This window comes from Acipenser ruthenus, chromosome 13, assembly GCF_902713425.1.
Source record: "Acipenser ruthenus chromosome 13, fAciRut3.2 maternal haplotype, whole genome shotgun sequence".
Lineage (NCBI taxonomy): Eukaryota > Metazoa > Chordata > Actinopteri > Acipenseriformes > Acipenseridae > Acipenser > Acipenser ruthenus.
The window spans coordinates 39765532-39782884 of record NC_081201.1 but is presented as its reverse complement, the minus strand read 5'-3'; the positions used below and the strand labels follow the sequence as shown (position 1 = coordinate 39782884).

General features: G+C 47.2%; 1 protein-coding gene across 1 annotated transcript; it reads left to right on the top strand.

Annotated features, from left to right (window-relative positions):
- Positions 1 to 1712: 1712 nt before the first annotated feature.
- On the top strand, positions 1713 to 16230 carry pprc1 (PPARG related coactivator 1). The gene is made up of 14 exons (XM_058985415.1): positions 1713 to 1894; positions 4765 to 4911; positions 6155 to 6307; positions 6596 to 6700; positions 7082 to 9422; positions 9673 to 9726; positions 10317 to 10377; positions 10902 to 10969; positions 11570 to 12179; positions 13773 to 13961; positions 14150 to 14237; positions 14695 to 14816; positions 15006 to 15157; positions 15687 to 16230. Exons 1-14 carry the CDS (start codon positions 1814 to 1816, stop codon positions 15785 to 15787), a joined length of 4272 nt encoding a protein of 1423 aa, XP_058841398.1. The 5' UTR covers positions 1713 to 1813; the 3' UTR covers positions 15788 to 16230.
- Positions 16231 to 17353: the final 1123 nt, after the last annotated feature.

Below are 17353 nucleotides of genomic sequence, written 5' to 3'. Positions count from 1 at the left end.
AGTGCAGGGGTGAGTTTCTTAAAAGCAGTCTCGTTACTTATCTTTGAGATGGCACTACAGTCGGGCACCATTAACGCTGTGCTGGAGGGCAAAGGTGACTGTAACCCCAAACTGATGGCACGTTTTTGCATGGTAAGGGTGGTGCAACACCATCACCCTCCCACCCTTTAATCCCAGTTACTGGCTGGGCTGGAGCGCTGGTTTAACCCTTCGGGTGCCACGTCTTTCTAAACAATCCTGGTTTAAACCCAGGAGCAGCGAAGCATCGTTTCTAAAGAGTAGGATTTAGAAACACTTCATTTATTTGCATCAGTGATATTCCCACTAGATTTCCTGTGTTGTATACGCTGTTGAGGCGCTGTGAGCAGTTGCGCTGTTTCCAGAGGCAGTGAGGTGGTCTGTATTAAACCCTCAGCCCTGGTGCCTCACCGTGTGCACATAGAAAGCGCGACACGGGTTTCCAATCCAGCAGAATGAACAGGATGCAGAGTCTGAAAACTTCCTCAGCAGACAGGCTCACCCTGCGGGCACTGTCGCCGTGGCAACACTGGAGCAGTGCTCGCGCAGGCCACAAGGAGAGGCAAACAACACGCTGTCACCACACGTGACGTCAGCTGCTGTGAGCTTGTTTTGCTCAGCGATAAAGGGATAAAGGTGGAGTCAGAGCGTCGGGTTTTCGTCACGCCCCTTTTGCGAGAGAGAGTGAGTCGACTCCACCTCCATGTTTGTTTCGCGGCAAAAAAAGTCCCACAGTAAAGATGGAGGCTGACCTTTATTTTGCATTGATGTAATATTTTGAAGTCCAGTGAAGTACAAAGAACAGGATATGTTGTCCACCATAATTGTGGGCAATACTACGCAGATATTTTTAAGAAATTAAAGGCATGGGTATTTCATGTATATGTATGTGTATATATATATATATATATATATATATATATATATATATATATATATATATATATATATATATATATATATATATATTAAAAAATACGTTATTTTAAGTTGTAAAATGTTTATTTGCCACACAACGGTTTTTAGATTTTTGTTTGTTTTGTTTACTTAAAAGCATTTTTATATTAAATATTTAAATAAACATATAAAGGATACTGAATTTTAAAAAAAGGAAATGAATTGGCAGAGTATAAAACATGACATAGTTAATTTACTGTGGGTTGAATGAAAAAGGCACACATGCGTCCTCACTGTACACTGATAGTAGCCGCCTCTGTAGACACGTCAGCCGCTGCAGAAATAGGACAATGATGTCATACATGGGCGGAGCTAAGACAGGGCCGAGTGCCTGGAGCCCAGAAAGGATTGACTGCAATGGGAACAGTCAATGCAAAATTAACACATATACGTTCTTCAATAATCGGTTTAAAAAACAGGTATCAAAAATGGGTTGTTATACAGAATCGATAAATCGCATCTTCGTTCCAGCGGGGTTGTAGTGTATCATGCAACTGGCACCGCCAAACAGTGCCTTTCCCGAGTTAATTCTGTATACAGCTTATACAAGTTCTTGTGACAACACGTGTTCAGATCTCACCTCTGCTGTTTCTTTAATTAAACACTGCAGCACTATATTTACTCATCATTTTAACATGTACCGTTTGTATTGTATTATTAAGAAAACACTTTTTTTTTTTTTTTGACGGACACTAAATAAAAAAAAGATGGCTCCCGCCTCTCCTTGCCCACATGGTGTGGGCGGGTGTAACCCCTGGCCTCTGTGAGGGTCTAGCCGGCAGTACCACGTGTTCGCGGCTCGGTGCTGTATGATCAGTCAGAGAGCAGGCAGAGTAAGATGGCGGTGCGGTGGGGAGCAGGAGAGGAGATGTTGAGCACCGGCACTATGGAATTTTTCACTACATACAGTCTGGACGAGGTAACGGGATGCTAGATCTGTATAAACCAGTAGCAGGCGACTTGCTCGCATGTTAGAAGACAGCGCTCCAGGGTTTGTATCTGGGGATAGCTAGCTGGCGAGTGACACGTGGATGTACTGCTGGCTAGCCTAGGCAGGGTAAAATGGAAGAAAGAAGAATATCAGCGTGCCGCTTTTTGTGTTTGAATCTGTGGTCTGTTGGAATGTGTTGCAAGGAGTATGCACGTGGTAATAAGAGACGCTTTAGTTGAGTTAACCAGACTGTCAGGAAACTTCTTTGGAAGGTTTTTTTGTGTGGTGAGCAAAACAAGCGTACGTCAGTGAAAGAAAGGGAAAGTTGTTGTTTTTGCAATTACTTTTTTTTTTTTTTTTTGCTTTTTCTCCAGTTTAACACATGTTATATATATATATATATATATATATATATATATATATATAATCACACGCACGGCTCGTTTATGCTAGTTATCCCGTGTCCATATTAAGGCCTTGTCATTACTGTACTGTGATTTAAATCACAAGAACTAACGATTTGAATCATGGTCATACCTGGTACTCCCTGAAGCCGTTTGAATGTCCAGTATTTGTGTTTTAAAGTGCTGGAAAGCTTCGTTATAAACGTGCTTTCTCTCTGGCCCTAACCATGAAGTACTTCTGATTGATTGATTGATTTATTGAGTCAGTACCACGTGGGTTGTTGCGGCATAATATGAAGGTGAATGTACAGTTTGTTACTGAAGCAAAGGGGTCGATTCTCTTTTTAAATACACGTGGATGGATGTCTTTATGTTCTGTTTACAGTAGTGTAGCGGGGATCCCGACACGCAGCCCTTGTCAGATCCCATGCGCTAGCCATGTGTTTAAATGATGTGCAATGGCAGATTGCGCAGTTATATCTGTACAGATATATACCCGACAGTTCGGACTAACTCAACATTTCGATCGTATTCCCACTCGTCTTGCAAACACAGGGACTTGCTTTGCAGTGTAAGCACGTGGGACTAACGTGTTCGGTAAGACGGGCAGGCCCGTTTGATGAAACAATGGACCCAGGATTGCGGTGGTTTGCATCATTAAATAAACATACACCCCATCAACGAGGACGTTTACACTAAACTCTTAATGCAAATGTCATAGTTTTGAACCCTATTTTGAGCCCGTCCGTTCTGCTGCTCGGGTTTGTTGAAGTGCAAACACGTGGGTATGTCCTGCCGGCGTGGATTTCGGGATAGCAGGCGGACATGCATGTTCAGTGGTGACTAGTTGTTCTTATTACTGTGTAATGATTTCACGTTTTATTCTTAGGGTGTCGATGTCTGTGTGAAGAGGTTTAGTCACCCTGCGTATAGATCGCAGTATTTTACAAAGTGGTGTCTTGATTTTAAATCTAACCCACTTAGCCGCACTGTTTTTCTTTCGACAGGACAGTAATAGCTCGCATACCTGCACACTGCACAGGGAGTTTTGTTTTTCGGTGTTTTACAGCAGGAAGGAATGGCTCAGGTTTTACAAGTGGTTTGTTTCATTGCTGTCGAATTGTCGCTGAGTTCATGCAGGGTGTGTCCGCGTTTCTCTCCATTCCTGGCACGGGAACCGCAGAATACATTCACACGTGTTCATGTTTGTTAATCTTTGTTGGGTTTTCTATTTATTTCTGTAAGGCTTGACGGTTTGATATGTATGCTAACAGCTGGCTTTAAAAAAAAAAGTGTGTGTATATATATATATATATATATATATAATGTGTATATAGTATTCTGTAGGATGGAGTACGTTGTTTAGTTTTACGTCAGCATGGTTTCCACGTGGTTGGTAAGTGGCGAGATGAACAACACAACGTTACAGGGTCCTAGCAGCGCACCATAGTTATTGGAAGTGTTTATTTTTCATAACGTTTTCAAAAGCAACTGTCGATTTCATAAGGAGGCTGTGTGGTCCAGTGGTTAAAGAAAAGGGCTTGTAACCAGGAGGTCCCCGGTTCAAATCCCACCTCAGCCACTGACTCATTGTGTGACCCTGAGCAAGTCACTTAACCTCCTTGTGCTCCGTCTTTCAGGTGAGACGTAATTGTAAGTGACTCTGCAGCTGATGCATAGTTCACACACCCTAGTCTCTGTAATAACTGGATAAAGGCGTCTGCTAAATAAACAAATAATAATAATTGAACTGTACACCCATAGCGGCTTGATCCATGCCCTGGTTTTACTGCGTTTAATAAAGACTCCTCTGAGCTTGTTACCTCTACACTGGATCCACAGTACCTGTCGTGGTCCCCGGACTCAATCTCTTAGCATTTTGTTTTTTATGCATGTAACTGTGTTTGTTTTTTTGGTTTTTTTTAGAATTTAATTGCCCTTAATGTCTGATCAGAGTAATGGACTCCAAACGAAACCTAAGCTGTGAACTCATGATGAGAGGCTTAACTTCATGCGCTCATATTTCTGGCTAGGAGTATCGCACACACACGCTGAACAAACACATAATTGAAAGCCCTGACTCTTTACTTTCAAACAAGCCAGAGTAATATGAGCGTAACCACCGGAGCGCCGGCACCCCGAAATCAACGGGCTGAGTGTCCAGAGTTAATTAAATATTTGCATGAGTACAATATAACGGGTCGGTTTTGTATAAATGTATTATCTGGCCAAAGAGTCAGGAACGTAACCCCAATTTATAACATTATTCCTATGGGAAAATATGCTTCGACTTACGATGCTTCAACTTACAACACGACTTTCAGGAACCAATTGTGTCAAGTGCGAGGCCTGCCTCTGCGTGTGTGTGTGTGTGTGTGTGTGTGTGTGTGTATATATATATGTATATGTGCGTTTCCTGTTACTGAGTCAGCCTGTCCCTCTTCTCTTGTGCAGAGCGAGGTGCTGGGAGGCTCTTTGTCCAGCAGTGGCCTCCACAATCTTGACCTGAATAATCTGGATGAGGGAGAGATCCTGGAATCCTTTCACGGCTGCCTTGACCCGTCCATTATCTCCATCCTGGAAGACTCCTCCATCAGTGAGGTGAGCGTCTAACCCCACCCATAAACCTACCCCTACCCCTAACCCATTATCTCCATCCTGGAAGACTCCTCCATCATCAGTGAGGTGAGCGTCTAACCCCACCCATAAACCTACCCCTACCCCTAACCCATTATCTCCATCCTGGAAGACTCCTCCACAGTGAGGTGAGCGTCTAACCTCATCCATAAACCTACCCCTACCCCTGACCCATTATCTCCATCCTGGAAGACTCCTCCACAGAGAGGTGAGCGTCTAACCCCACCCATAAACCTACCCCTACCCCTATCCCATTATCTCCATCCTGGAAGACTCCTCCACCATCAGAGAGGTGAGCGTCTAACCTCATCCATAAACCTACCCCTACCCCTAACCCATTATCTCCATCCTGGAAGACTCCTCCACAGAGAGGTGAGCGTCTAACCCCACCCATAAACCTACCCCTAACCCATTATCTCCATCCTGGAAGACTCCTCCACCATCAGTGAGGTGAGCGTCTAACCCCACCCATATACCTACCCCTGACCCATTATCTCCATCCAGTGAGGTGAGCGTCTAACCCTCACCCTCCCTTTCTTTTTTGCTGGCCCCTTGAAACAGCAATTCAGAAGCAATTGTTGAACTGAAAGAACGAGCAGAGGACATAGAAATCTCATTGTTTTATGACGTGTTTGTAGTGGAGATATGGACAAAAACACCTGGGAACCTTTCTGATTTACAGAGTAAAATTGGGAGCGTTCCCATATATAGCACACTAATATATATATATATATAATATATATATTTTACACACACAGTACAGTCTGTGCTGCCTAATTGGGATACTGATAATCAGGATTCCTGCTTTAATGGGTTACAACTCTGGGAGACGGTTCTTCCCAATGCTGTTTGTCGTTTTAATTGGGGCGTCACTTAGTTTAATTGGGATACGTTATTTTTAAATGAACAGTGCAGGGAGTAAATGATCACGCTGTGACTTGTGTAAATTGCATAAACCACGTTGAACTCTTGAAGGTGCAATTTTTTATTTTGTTTTAGAATAAAACATGTATTTTAAATGATGTATTTAACATTTAATGATGATGTGATGTAATTTCATTATTTTTATTTATTTAGAAATGGCTCACATTTAATTGGGACAGCCACTTATTCAGGACATTTTTACATCTCCCGATAAAGCAACGTAGACCGTATATATGAGTATTGAATGGGAATTGTTCATTTTTTTTTTTTTTTTTTTTCCCAGACTAAAAGCCACCTGGATGAGGAAGGCGAAGCTACACTGCTGACTGCTCTCACGGAGATTCTAGACAGTGTGGACGATGAGAATTTATCACCGTTCGACACTCTCCCCGATTCGGAGCTCTTCACTTCCAATAAAGAAAGGGACAGCTCCCCGGTAAGGGCACTTCTGAGTTGATGCAGGTGCCCGGTGCATTTCAGAAGCTCTGTCTTAATGAACAGCACTGGGGTAGGAATGCTGAAGAGACCTGCATTGTCAGCTCCTGTTTGTTCACTTTCCCAGCTGCAGATCTGTGGGGACCCCTAGCACTCCCAGCCCATCTATCAGAAGGTGGTAATGTTTCCACCACTGTACTGCTTGGTGAGGCTGGAGAACACAGTAAATATGCAGTGAAGGGTCCAGACTGAAGGCTGATCTAAATCTCCTTTCTCTTCCGTCTTTCAGCTGAGACGACTCCTGAGCCTGGCCAGGTCTCCCCCTGAGCATGAGACTCTCAACCTTGAGGACCTGCGGAGACCCAAACCTGTCTCCTCCAGCAGCACTGTGCAGGTGAGGAGATCTGAATATCTGTACCGGACCGCCTGGGTTTGTGAGCAGCAAGCCTGGGTTTGTGAGCAGCAAGCCTGGGTTTGTGAGCAGCAAGCCGCAAGCCTGGGTTTGTAAAATCAGAGCTGACATTACCCCTTTTACTCTTGGCTAACAGCATTTAATGATTCCAGTTAATCATGCAGATTTCCTGCAAATGTAAATGTAGAAGAGATTGCTGAAGACAGTGATCTCATTGTGATTCGTTCTGTCCTGTGGTTTAATGAGGAAACCTTGCATTAACATGTAGTGCAAGAAGTTACTCCACGTCCTGGGAGTTTAGGTTTGCTCCTGACATCTGCAATGTCGAGGGATATTTGTTCTTCCACTTTGTTTTTTTCCCAGGTGGAGAATGGAGCTCCTGACAGACAATGGGAGTCCTTCCTGGAAGGATTTGGGAAGCCCCGGGCTGATGGTCCACGTGGGAAAGCAAGGACTGCACCCCGCGGAGCTGTGACTAGGGGCCACTTCAGTGTGGAAACCAAGAACACAGCCCTGCAAAGGAGCGACGGAGAGGAGGAGGAGGGAGAGGCCAGCAGCCCTGCCCAGGGGTCTTCAGAGAGTGACGGGGACCCGTCCTCACCTGCTCGACCACAGCTGGGGATCCCCTTGACCTTCGAGGCCAGCTCAGAGTGTGTATTGAATCCACAGAGCTTCACCATCAATGACCTGGTCAAGTACATGCACCCCTACTGCCTGACTGTGTGCCTGGAGCCAGGAGACGAAGAGAGTGAGCAAATAATTGCCAACGGGGGGCTGGTGCTGGAGATCGTGGAGGGAGAGGAGCCGGAAGGTCTCATTGCTGGCTTTCCAGAGCTTGGAATTCTGATGGCGGATTCAGGAGACGGTTTGGCAGAATCGATGGAACAATCTTCTCACCCAGAAGAGGAATGTCGGAGCTCAGAGGCTCCTGGGATAGAGGCTCATCCCAAGCAGGACACACAGCCAGACGTTGGCGCTGGCATCGAAGTTGAAGAGAAGGTTGCCGAGGAAAGACCAAAGGGCCAGAGCCCGGAAAGACGAGCATCCAGTCGGAGGAAGAAACGGAAGAGCAGAGCAGGTCCAGGGGGAGGGGTTCGGGAGGACAAACCGAAGAGCCGCCCGAGAGAGGAGGTGGGGGAGGAGGAAGAGGTCATCGATGTTTGCCAGCCTCCTCCTACACAATCTGTTACTTCTGGTGCCGCTACCCTCAAAGAATCGCATTTTCTGGCTCGCCAGCTTGAGAGTTCCAGATTGCAGTCCACCCGGGAAAGCTGTGTCCAGACCCGGTGCCGAGCTAAAACCGGAGAGATGGCATTAAAAGCCAACACTACGCCACTGGCAGCAAAGCAAAGGAGCACCAAGAAAAGTTGTGCTGTTTCACAGACACTGACTGGGGTCAAAACCCACAGACAGCAAGGGTTACCTGCGGCGCCGCAGCCCAGCCCAGGGCTTGTGACAGCACCCAGCTCTGCTGTGACCAGCGCAGCAGTACAGGAGCCCGAGGGTCCAAGCCCATCTACCCCCCCACAGGGGGAAAGCACCCCCCCAAAATCGGAGGCAACCCCGACAGGAGGTTCCTCAATCCAGGAACAGAAGGATCCTAAACCGAGAATGCTCAGCCTGGAGCAGTACCGGCTCCTCCGGCAGAAGAAGCAGCCCGCGCCTGTGGAGAAGGTCCAGGACCAGAGCATGAAGTGGCCCACCCTGCCGGAGCTCCCCAGGGAGCTGCCACCCATCCCCTGCTTACCAGAGCCTGCGCCAACCACCCAGAGAAAAGCAGACCAGCCGCCCACAAAGACGGGGTCTGCCTGGCCCCCAATGGGGCCCGGGGTTCCTCCAACACCGGAGGCCCTGCTGGTTCCGCCGGGCATGAGAGTGGCCCCCAGCAGGCCTGCCATCCACCTGACAAAACATGCCGTGCCAGGATTAGGACCTTCCCCTGTAGATCCTCGCTGCCGCCCCCGAGCTGGAACAGCCCTGCCTGTTGCGTCTGGCGCTGCTTTGAAAGCTCCTTGTGTGCAGAATGTTGCTGCTGCCAGTGATGCTTTACAGAATCCCACTATAGCCAATGGCCAAAGCCTGCTGTTTTATGCCCCCCAGGACTCCACATCGCCTCCTATTGAACGGGATGTGCAGTGTGATGGGAGGACACCACTACTCCTGAATGCCACCTCCGTAGCGTCTTTCCATAAACCACAAATGACGTCTGACAGCCAGTTAATCATGAGTCCCCAGCAGCTCCCTAAGGCAATGGCACATCCGAACAGCATTCAAGTTCACTGCGAACCAGCAACCCAGACCGCTGTGGGAGTCCATCAGCCACGACCCAGACCCAGTTTACCGAAGGCTTCAGTTCAGCAACCTGAGATTGGAGTCCCTGCAGCGCGAGCACCTGGGGGAAGAGCTGCACTGACATCCCTGAACACTGTGGAACACAAGCAACCCGGATCAAGGGTTCCCCCGCCATGCCCCCCAGCCCAGGGGTCAAGGGTTCCCCCACCATGCCCCTCAGCCCAGGGGTCAAGAGTTCCCACGCCATGCCCCCCAGCCCAGGGATCAAGGCTTCCCACGCCATGCCCCCCAGCCCAGAGGAAAGCTGCCAGTGTGGATTCTGCTCCACTGAGACCAGCTATAGCCCAGCCACTTACTGCAGTGGTGAAGAGTCCCACTGAAGATCTCATTCAAGCCTTTACCAGTGAAATAGGTGAGTGATCTGCACATCTTTGTGGTGTGTGAGGTAAGTGGTAATCTAAACCACTTCTGTTACGTCTCTATGAGAGAATTCCTGGGTCTGACCTGTCCACTCAGTCTTGCATGGTCCATGGATATTTCAGGATATTTTCCTGGACTTGCTCCCTCACCTCCATTGCATCGGCAGCTCTTCACTAGATCACATGGCTTTCAGTAAAGCTCTTTTTGGTGCTGACACATGGATTGCTTTTGTTCTTTGAAAGGTATTCAGGCCTCTGACCTGACAAGCTTGCTGGAACAGTTTGAAGAGACTCAAGGTAAGTGTTGGTGCATTTTCGAGTTTTTAAACGCAGGAGTTATCTGTAATAGGGGTGCAGCGGTTTGGGTTTTTCCTGAATGATACCGACGGAAGAGAAAAGCGAACTGGAATTGTGGGCGCTAAGCCAGCTGCTTTCCCAGGAGCTCATCGTGCTCTTCTGTAGTGTGCAGAAGCAGCTGGTGATCTCAGAGCCTGGTTCCGCTGGGTTGGTTGAAGCTTGGCATGTAATTCTGCTCGGCCCCTAACTTGTGCTGTCTCTTTAAGAGAAGCTGCTGTTGATGTGCTCACAGTGGCTAAACTGTTGAAATTCTGTCCCGTCGGCAAATTCCTTTTAACTCTTCATTGTGAAGTCTGGCCACACTAGTTTGGGTCGGTGTTGTTTAAATGTCTGTGTGGAAATAGCTGTGTGTGCGACTGCAGACTGTAGCGTTGTATGTATAAGTGTCAGTGGGCATTTACATGCAAATATGTCGGCCCGCTTGCCCAAACCCTCTTTTGCTAAATGCTTCTTTAAGCATGTCAAGGAAGTCTGTTGCCCTTCCATCCCCCCACGCCACAGTGAGTTTAACTCCTTCCCTTTCTTTCCAGCCAAAGAGCAGCACTGTGTGCCGGAGGTCTCTGGCAGAGCAGCAGCTGTAGGAAACCCGGGGTGAGTAATGAGGGAGAGATGAAAGCAGGAGTTACCCTACAGCACGGGCTGGTCTAGTACGAGGGTGGCCAGGACCTACCGTAGCCAGCACAGCTAAATCTGACTTGGGTCTGCTGAGGTGTGCAGTGTATAGGACTGGGTTGTGGTGGGGTTTGTGAAAACAAATCCAGTAACCCTGACCCAAGGTGGTACGAATGTACTGGCAGCTCACGTTTGGGAAGCAGTTCGGTGGTCAGCTGTGAACTTCTCGTCTGACAGCTGAAAAGCACTGGACTGTGGATCCCAGTGTAGTCTCCATCCTTTTAATATTAGACTTGCAGCAAAAAGGAAATGCCACAGTTCAGTGTTAAACGTAGCCTTCCACTGTTCTGGTTCAAATAGAAGATGTTTCTGCTTCTGTGCAAGAGTGTGGTTAAAAGCCTCAATTAGTCACTCCCTACCAGCAGTACTGTGCATGTGTTAGAGAGAATGTGGTGCTGTGTGCTCCACTGCAGTGATGTAACAAGGCTGGTGCTTGTTTCCAGCTCTGAGCCCCAGGTGGACAGGAAGGTGTTGGATCGCGTGCGCGGACCGGACCTGGCCAGCACTGCCGGTGAGTAAGGGGGGGTCAGTCTGCCTGTCGCTTTATTATTATTATTATTATTATTATTATTATTATTATTATTATTATTTATTTCTTAGCAGACGCCCTTATCCAGGGCGACTTAAAATTGTTACAAGATATCACATTATTTTTACATACAATTTCCTATTTATACAGTTGGGTTTTTACTGGCGCAATCTAGGTAAAGTACCTTGCTCAAGGGTACAGCAGCAGTGTCCCCGACCTGGGATTGAACCCACGACCCTCCAGTCAAGAGTCCAGAGCCCTAACCACTAATCCACGCTGCTGCCCATTAGGAATGCATGTGCTGCTGATACTGTTTGCTAGACTTCAGTGCTGTTCACCCCAGTTTTTTAAAAACGTACTCCTGTGCCACTGCAGGAGTCTGTATCAGAATTGCCACACTGCTGGACTCTGTATCGTTGCTGTTGGGTTGGTTCTGGGTAAATGTTAGTGATCGGGTCACGTCCTAACCGTGAGGGAGCACTCGATTCCCACATGTAAAGCTCATTATAAGACCTCCTCTGTCTCCCTGAGCAGGGTTTGAAAGGCTGAACTTTTCTCTCTGTTGATTTGATTTCACGCCAGGTCTGACCCCTCCTGCCACACCTCCCCATCACATGTGGAAGCCCCTGGCTCCTGTTTCCCTGCTGAGGAAACCCAAACTGCCTGAGGGACCCAAGCTGTCCCCCGCCAAGGCCATCCAGATCATCGACCCAAGGCCGCTGCCCCACAGCAAGACTCGCACCAAGCTCCCCAGCAGCCCGGCTCCCAGCCTGCACAGTGAGAACCCTTCCTTTGCAGATCACGATTACTGCCTGCCTGGGACGGAGCCCGTCTGCGCGGAGAAGGGAAGACGCTGGAATGTGAAGCAGCAGAGCAGCATTACAATCAAGCCTATAGAGCAGCGTGCTCCTGCAGGCTTCCCTAGAAAATGTGCCGTCCAGCCGCTGGATCACAGGACTCTGTCAGGCTCAGTCCTGCTGTCCCCGGATTCCTCCCCCTGCAGGCTGGAGACTGACACTGCATCCCGGGACAGCACAGAGCTCTCAAGCAGCAGGCGCTTTCGTCACTACAGCCCAGAGAAGAGTGAGAGGGGAAGGGCGAGGAGAAGATCCCGCACACGCTCATCCAGCTCCTCCGAGTCCGATTCGTCTGGGTCCAGGTCCAGCTCGCCACTGACCAAGAGACGGAGGAGGTAAGAGGCCCCTGGCTTAGTGTGTGTGTGTCTGAGCTTCAGCATCACCTGACCTGATTGTACCTGAGATTGAAGTCCGGGTCTGGGTCAATTCCTCTCCAATTCCCTTTTAATCAATTCCAAAGCATCATTCATCAAAATTGCAATTGGCAGTATTCTGTTAAAACGAGCTTCTCACAGTGGAGACAGATTTCTTCAATTGAAGGCACTGTTAGTCAATTCTAAATTGGCTTCCAATGAAAGCTGTTGAACGACCACAACAATTGTCTGTAAAATATAAATTCCAGTTTCTTTGAAGGAATTGATCTTTAAATTAGAATTGAACAGGGCTGTGTACGAAGGTTTGTTCGCTGGCCAGGTGTTCGGTGGCAGTTTTAAACCTTCGAAGGTTTGTTCGCTGGCCAGGAGTTCGGTGGCAGTTTTAAACCTTCGAAGGTTTGTTCGCTGGCCAGGAGTTCGGTGGCAGTTTTAAACCTTCGAAGGTTTGTTCGCTGGCCAGGAGTTCGGTGGCAGTTTTAAACCTTCGAAGGTTCATCAGGTGGCATTCACGCACTTTTTTTTTTTCCTCAACAGAAACCGTTTGACAGTCTGTGAATACTATAAGTCACACATTAAATGTCACTCGCATGCAAAATTCGATCTTTTGATTTGTATAATGCATATTACGTAACCAAAAGTTGTTGTATTAAAATCCACAACCATTGTACCAAATCCTTTATACGTAGCAACTCTACATGGAGCAGGTATGGTATCCAAAGCACTGGGGGTACATGTAGCGCTTCAGTGAAAGGTGTCCTGAATAGACCTAGTGTACTAGACAGTGCAAGAGAAGTGCTTTGGTAGAATATGTTTGAAACATAATAAATATACACTGACACTAAATATGAATTCTGAAAACTGCCCCATCCGCCCCGCCCCTCCAGCTCGTGTTATCCAGAGGCAAACCTTTCATTTCTTCTTTATCCGTCTCGACAGCAAAGCGCTGTAAAGCCTAAGCTGTATTGAAAGAAATGTCTCGAAACCCCTCTGCTGTTTGGGATTTTTTTGTTAAATGCCAAAACAACCAAAAAAAAAGTTGAATGCAAACTGTGCAAGCGACTCGTATCCTCATGGAGGCAGAACCAATCTCTGGGGTCACTTGACAAGCATAAGTTCATGTTGTTGTAAAATGTGACTGACTATCCTGCTTGGAACTGTTAAATAAAGCTTTGTTTTGCCTTAGTCCACTGCACGTGAATGTATTTCTAAACTAAAATGTGTGTTTTATTCCATTTATATGGATTTCCTGTAAAATAGGATTTTCAATCAAATATATACAAGTAGCTATGGTGATGTCACCAGTAAATGTATGCAAATGAGTCCCATGGAAGGTTGGAACCTGCCTTCGTACCCTTTGCTGCAGCCCTAGAATTGAACAGCTGTTAACCCCAGCCCTGATTTGAAGTAAAACAGATTGTGTAGACCAGCACTGACTGCGAATCCCTGTGTCGGTTGTGACCGGTGGAAATGTGATGTAGTTTATTTTCAGTTAAGAGTGCAGCCTGACTCTGAAGACATTCCTGTGCTCTCCTAATCCAGTCTGTGTGTCTGCAGGTACAGATCCCGGCGTTCCCGAAGCAGCTCCAGCTCCCCCTCTCACTCCAGGCAGCGGAGGAGACCGCACTCGTACTGCAGCTCCCGCTCTGGATCCTGGAGCCGCTCCAGCTCCTCGGCACGCTCCCGCTCTGGATCCTGGAGCCGCTCCCCCTCTCCCTGCAGCAGGAGGAGGGACGGCCGCGGCAGGTAAGCAGTCTGCAGCTGGGGCTCGCTTAGCTGGACACTGAGATACAGCACCTCGTTTTAAAGGGATGTTTAGTGGAGATGGAGAGATGTGCTCTGTGGGTTATAGTGGGGATAGATGTATGTAGGGTGTTCCTGTATCCTGTAAGAACTCTTGCTGGTTTTTAAAGTGCCGCTGTTTCTCTCTGCAGATCCGGCTATGACTATTACAGTTATGATAATTCAAGAGACCGCGTCCACAGGCAGGAGTTGAGGAATCAGCGCAAGGAGAAGGCTATTGTGAGTAGCTTGCTCGGCTTCTGGCTCGGAGTTTCCTAGCAAGCAGGTCCTGGCACTGCCAAGTGCTTCGGAAGCACCTACAGCAAGGGCTCTGTCCTGTGGTCGGGCGGGGTCTGTCCTGGGGATCTCGAGGGCGGGGTCTGTCCTGGGGATCTCGAGGGCGGGCTCTGCCCTGGGGATCTCGAGGGCGGGCTCTGCCCTGGGGATCTCGAGGGCGGGCTCTGCCCTGGGGATCTCGAGGGCGGGCTCTGCCCTGGGGATCTCGAGGGCGGGCTCTGCCCTGGGGATCTCGAGGGCGGGCTCTGCCCTGGGGATCTCGAGGGCTCTCCTAGGTGCTGCCCTCTAATCTATTGGACTGTCTTGAGAGGGAATGAGCATGTTTTGCATTCTAATGGCTCCTGTGTAATTCTGAGCTCAACAGCATGCTCACCCAGGGTCTTCTCTTTGCTCCTGTCAGGAGGAGAGGCGGGTTGTCTACGTGGGAAAGATCCGCAGTGGCATGACGAGGAAGGAGCTGAGGGAGCGCTTCTCTACGTACGGGGAGATCGAGGAGTGCGCCCTGCACTTCAGAGAGGAGGGGTGAGTGGGTGGATTATCATGCTGCACCTTGCCCTGTGGTCTCTTTAGCTGCGTCAGCCTGTTGAGAAGGGATGTTTACACCTTCCTTTACCCAGTTCTAGTCCTTTAGCAAGTCATTAGTGCTAATTGCCTGCATCCGCCAAGGTTATCCACATGAATGTTTTGTATTTATTTATTTTTCCTCTCCAGGGATAATTACGGCTTTGTTACGTACCAACACACAGACGACGCGTTTGCTGCAATTGAAAACGGGCAGAAACTCCGACAGCCAGACGAGCTGCCCTTTGACCTCTGCTTTGGGGGTCGCCGGCAGTTCTGCAAAATGAGCTACGCAGATCTGGGTGAGTCTGGCTGGATGTGTGTGAGCATGCTGAACTGAAGGAGGCTGGCTGGATGTGTGTGAGCATGCAGATCTGTTGGAGGCTGGCTGGATGTGTGAGCATACAGATCTGAAGGAGTCTGGCTGTGTGAGCATGCAGATCTGAAGGAGGCTGGCTGGATGTGTGTGAGCATGCTGATCTGAAGGAGGCTGGCTGTGTGAGCATGCAGATCTGAAGGAGGCTGACTGGATGTGTGAGCATGCTGATCTGAAGGAGTCTGGCTGGATGTGTGAGCATGCTGATCTGAAGGAGTCTGGCTGGATGTGTATAGCACTTTGAGTTTCATGATCCTGTTGAGAGTGAGGACAGCACCCAGCCTGTCTGTGTTCACTTCATTCAGTGCACCCTTCCTTGTTTACACTATGCCAAAAAATAAACCTGCCCCAGTCCATGCTCGTGCCTAAAGATCTGTCTGTTTTTCTTCTAATCTGCTTTTTACCTTATTTTCTCTCTCTCTCTCTCTCGCTCTCGCTCTCTCTCTCTCTCTCAGATTCCAATCGTGACTATGAATCCACTCCTGCAAGAAGCAAGTTTGATGCACTAGACTTCGACACTTTACTGAAACAGGCCCAGAAGAGTTTGCGGAGGTAACACCAACACTGAGGCCATCGAGTGTAGAGAGAGAGCGAGAGAGAAATACCTCAGAGCTGCTGACTGGCTGATACCTACAGATGTGTGTTTCTTTTTTCTTTTTACAAGCTGACTCCTTCTATGGAAGTGAAGTTTTGTAAAACTAATATTAAAACAAACAAAAAAAATGGAATCTGGTCAAATGTAAAAATATGTAATCTGAGTTTTGTTTTTTTAAAGAAGCAGTAGCAGTATTTAAAGTATTTGAACATTTGCATTCCCAAATGCTGTGTAAGTTTTGACAACTGTTTAAAAACAAAGAAATGACAAAAAAAAAGTAAACCCAAAAATGAAATGTTTTGGGAGGGGAAAAATTATAATAATAAAAAAAAATGTATTTAATAAAATAAACAATAATAATAAAAAAGGTCTGTCAAAATCTAAATAAAAATCTTGAAGTCAGATTTGTGGTGTGTGTGTTTTTTTTTTTTTTTTTTTTGGGTGGGGGGGTTGGGGTGCTTGTCAGCGTCGGTAACAAACATCCACCTTCATGAACTCAGAATCCGATCAACATCATGTATAGAGTGGCATATCATAAGGAATGGCAATGCGTGGTTTAATAAGGAATGGCAATGCGTGGTTTAATAAGGAATGGCAATGTGTGGTTTATGTATAGAGTGGCATATCATAAGGAATGGCAATGTGTGGTTTATGTATAGAGTGGCATATCATAAGGAATGGCAATGCGTGGTTTATGTATAGAGTGGCATATCATAAGGAATGGCAATGCGTGGTTTAATAAGGAATGGCAATGCGTGGTTTATGTATAGAGTGGCATTTCATAAGGAATGGCAATGCGTGGTTTATGTATAGAGTGGCATATCATAAGGAATGGCAATGTGTGGTTTAATAAGGAATGGCAATGCGTAGTTTAATAAGGAATGGCAATGCGTGGTTTAATAAGGAATGGCAATGCGTGGTTTATGTATAGAGTGGCATATCATAAGGAATGGCAATGCGTAGTTTAATAAGGAATGGCAATGCGTGGTTTAATAAGGAATGGCAATGCGTGGTTTATGTATAGAGTGGCATATCATAAGGAATGGCAATGCGTAGTTTAATAAGGAATCGCAATGCGTGGTTTAATAAGGAATGGCAATGCGTGGTTTAATAAGGAATGGCAATGCGTGGTTTATGTATAGAGTGGCATATCATAAGGAATGGCAATGCGTAGTTTAATAAGGAATCGCAATGCGTAGTTTAATAAGGAATGGCAATGCGTAGTTTAATAAGGAATGGCAATGTGTGGTTTAATATGTATAGAGTGGCATTTCATAAGGAATGGCAATGCGTGGTTTCATTGAATTTGGGTAAGTGGTGTTTAAGACCAAGAGAGAAATGAGGCGTCATGATTGTGTAAATGAGTGATTTCAGAATGTGGGAGAAGCTCTTGTGTTCAAGATACATGTTCAAATGTATGAAAGACAGACAGGTGCCTGAACCGACCCCACCGCATATCATCACAATGTAACCAGTCCACTCCATTATCCTACATAACGTTCATGATCGCTTTCATTACAATCAGTC